The sequence below is a fragment of the Branchiostoma belcheri genome, unplaced genomic scaffold (genome assembly GCF_001625305.1).
Source record: "Branchiostoma belcheri isolate BF01 breed outbred unplaced genomic scaffold, Haploidv18h27 scaffold71, whole genome shotgun sequence".
NCBI lineage: Eukaryota > Metazoa > Chordata > Leptocardii > Amphioxiformes > Branchiostomatidae > Branchiostoma > Branchiostoma belcheri.
Window position 1 is genome coordinate 458,728 of NW_017804365.1, and position 2,834 is coordinate 461,561.

General features: G+C 40.3%; 1 protein-coding gene across 1 annotated transcript in view; it reads right to left on the minus strand.

Annotated features, from left to right (window-relative positions):
* The window catches only part of LOC109484886 (fibrous sheath-interacting protein 1-like), a 50,201-nt gene that overhangs the window by 41,775 nt on the left and 5,592 nt on the right, over nucleotides 1-2,834 (minus strand). Inside the window, exons 5-6 of the mRNA XM_019788241.1 lie at nucleotides 2,305-2,417; nucleotides 738-850 (exon numbers count right to left, since the gene is read on the minus strand). Coding sequence (XP_019643800.1) covers nucleotides 738-850; nucleotides 2,305-2,417 — 226 coding nt within the window. The remainder of the gene's footprint in view (nucleotides 1-737; nucleotides 851-2,304; nucleotides 2,418-2,834) is intronic.

The window sequence follows — 2,834 nt, forward strand, 5'->3', positions numbered from 1 at the left end:
GTTTGGTACCAGGCTAGCGAGCTACACCATCCGGGATTCAAACTCTCAACCTTTTGGTCCAGAGGCAGGGTCGCTAACCACTGGACTACGCATGCTCCTCGAAACAGTAGTACCCCTGACCTTGGTTGTGGCACACAACAGCAATAACATGAGGCCATGGATAAAAGATTTCATCCTTGCATATACTAGTACCTGTACGTCAAGAACAGCCATGTCCATGTGTCAAGCCTGCCACCTAGAGGAAATTTTTTGACCTGCAGTCAAGTCAGTAAGATACATGTATAATATGGTATGTGGCGTCGGGTGGTGTAGTGGTTAGAGCAATCGACTATGAACCGGGGAGACCCGGGTTCGATTCCGAGTCGTACCCGGTACATGTCTGGACATGCGCCCTGACGTTGTGCCCTTGGGAAATTCACTTTACACGACTTTCCTCACTCCACCCAGGTGTGAATGGGTGTCTAACTTCGGTTGGGGAAAGCCGTATTGAGGTCACCTTGTGGTGCCGAATGGCAGCCGCACAGACCCTTGCGACAGTTCCACAAAAAATAATTGTGGAACAAATATGTGTATCATGTGTATTATTTGATTGTTGTAATTGTTGTGATTTGTATTAATTATGTGATACCCTGCATCAAGTCAGCCGTATAAAGGCTGCGACTGCACGGGTACCGTTTGGACAATAAAAAACATTTATTTATTTAAAAACCATTTAAGATGCGTGACTTAAGTAGTACCTTGGTTGTGACTGTCCGGCGGTGCTAGAGCGAGGAACTTCATGGTGTTGTGTGAGACCTCCTTCTGTTCATCCCTTCCTTCAGGCTTGATGTCACCCATCTCGTCTTTCAACCTAACATAAACACATACACATGTAGTCAGCAGGGAACTACATTTGTAAGGCCTTGGAAAAAAATCTTGTGTTTCCTGTTTCCCGACCGACCCTAGAAAAAACTGCCGACCCTAGCATTTTTTGCTTGGACCCTTGCAAGGAACATACATTTTTCGAGCTGATCGACCTTTTCTAGCTCCATGATCAGACACCTGAGTGATCAAATGTTGCACAATCGGTTTTCCAACATTGACATTGAAAATATAAGTGTCCTCAAGCAAGTTTTATTTTCAATATTGTGAAACTACTAGTATATTGTATGAGTGGGATCACTAGAGATCACCTAAGTCTGAAAAAAAAGAAGGAAATAAAGATAATCCCTACCTACATGTATGGACACTAATTTTTGTCACGATTGAAACAGGAAACCCAAAATTTTTTTCCTATGCCTTAGTAACATTGACCTAATTTTATAATACGCACAGGCAAAAACCTGAAGCTGCTAAAATAAGCATATAAACGTGAGCCTACGAAAACCGTGCATTTTCGTACATGTACATGTAGGCCTGCTTTAAAGGAGTACTAACCTCCAGAAGGGGGTGCTATATTTCGACAGGCATTTATTTTTGAAAGTGAAAAATACATATTATTTTACAGTATACCATTAAATGCCCATTTTGCGCGCAAGTCTTAAAACGCATCGAATCCAGGACAAACTCTCCAAATACCCTCAAAACTATCCCAGAATACACCACGCTACCCCATTGGTGTCTATGTTTTAAACAAAAAATTACGTTACAGACCTCATTTCGGGGGCGATAAGAAAAATTCGTACCGTTTTGTGTTCTTTGGTATCCTACCAACCATAGCCCTTCTTGGTGTCCTTATCGCCCCTCATTTATGCCGCAAATATTGACGATGAAAAAAACGGCGTAATCTAGTTATCCTTTCCATAAGTGGCGTAATCTAATTATCTGTTCAAGTAATACTTACATGCAAATAAGTTGAGAAAATCAAAACACGCAGGATGAAACTGGCGCTCACTGTATTCGACATCCTGATATTAAAATATCCAAGCCACAGGTCAAGCAAAGTAAAACAAGTAACTGCTCAATATTCAGCTTGTTAGTGTGCTTGTCTCCTACCATTTTCGCCGAAAAATATGTATGTTGACCTGAAGTGTATGAGTATTGCGTAAGGCAGAGTTGCCGGATGTATCAATTGTGGTTCAGCATGGGGGAAAATGATATAAATATCACTTTACAAACATGCGCCGCGCAAGTCGTACAAGCGAAATTGTGTAAAAAGTCGGCTAGTTATGTATTCATTGCAGCATGATGTATCGGAAAATAGCACTTCCTTCTGGAGGTTAGTACTCCTTTAACGGATTTCAGTATGCCTGCTTTAACGCATTTCAGTATTTTAACATTGTAGTAACCTAAATACTTGTTACACAGACATAAATAGAACATCACCTTTTAAAGAGGTCCATCCGCTGTCTCTTGACTTCTTTCTCTCTTAACACTTTCTTGGCCAAGATGCGGTCAAGTTTTTCCATCTTTTTAATGGCTGCTCGTAGCTTTGGGTCCTACATACAAACAAGGAACTTTGTTTTAGATTCAATTCCACTGCTTTCCTCAAGCAATGGAATGCCTTTAGTTGATATCTCTCTTTAAATCTTAGCTGGGCTGCGATAACGTTTGAAAAAATTGAGGTGTTCTGGCCCGTGTGATAACTAGCCATATTACACTTGGTTCTAACAGTTATCACACAGTGATCAACTAATATCTATTTCCAACAAATGAAGACTTGTTAGTTGTTTGATATACAAATGTACATGTACTGTGTTTTGTGGTTTGATTTGCATTACTATTGTATTCCTATGGTTTCTATCTCTTAATTAATTTCTTCGTTGGATCAGTTTTGGGGTATCCAGGGAGGGGATATTGTCCATAAAATAGGGTCAGTGTTACATGTACTTAAACACCTTCATATATATATATAT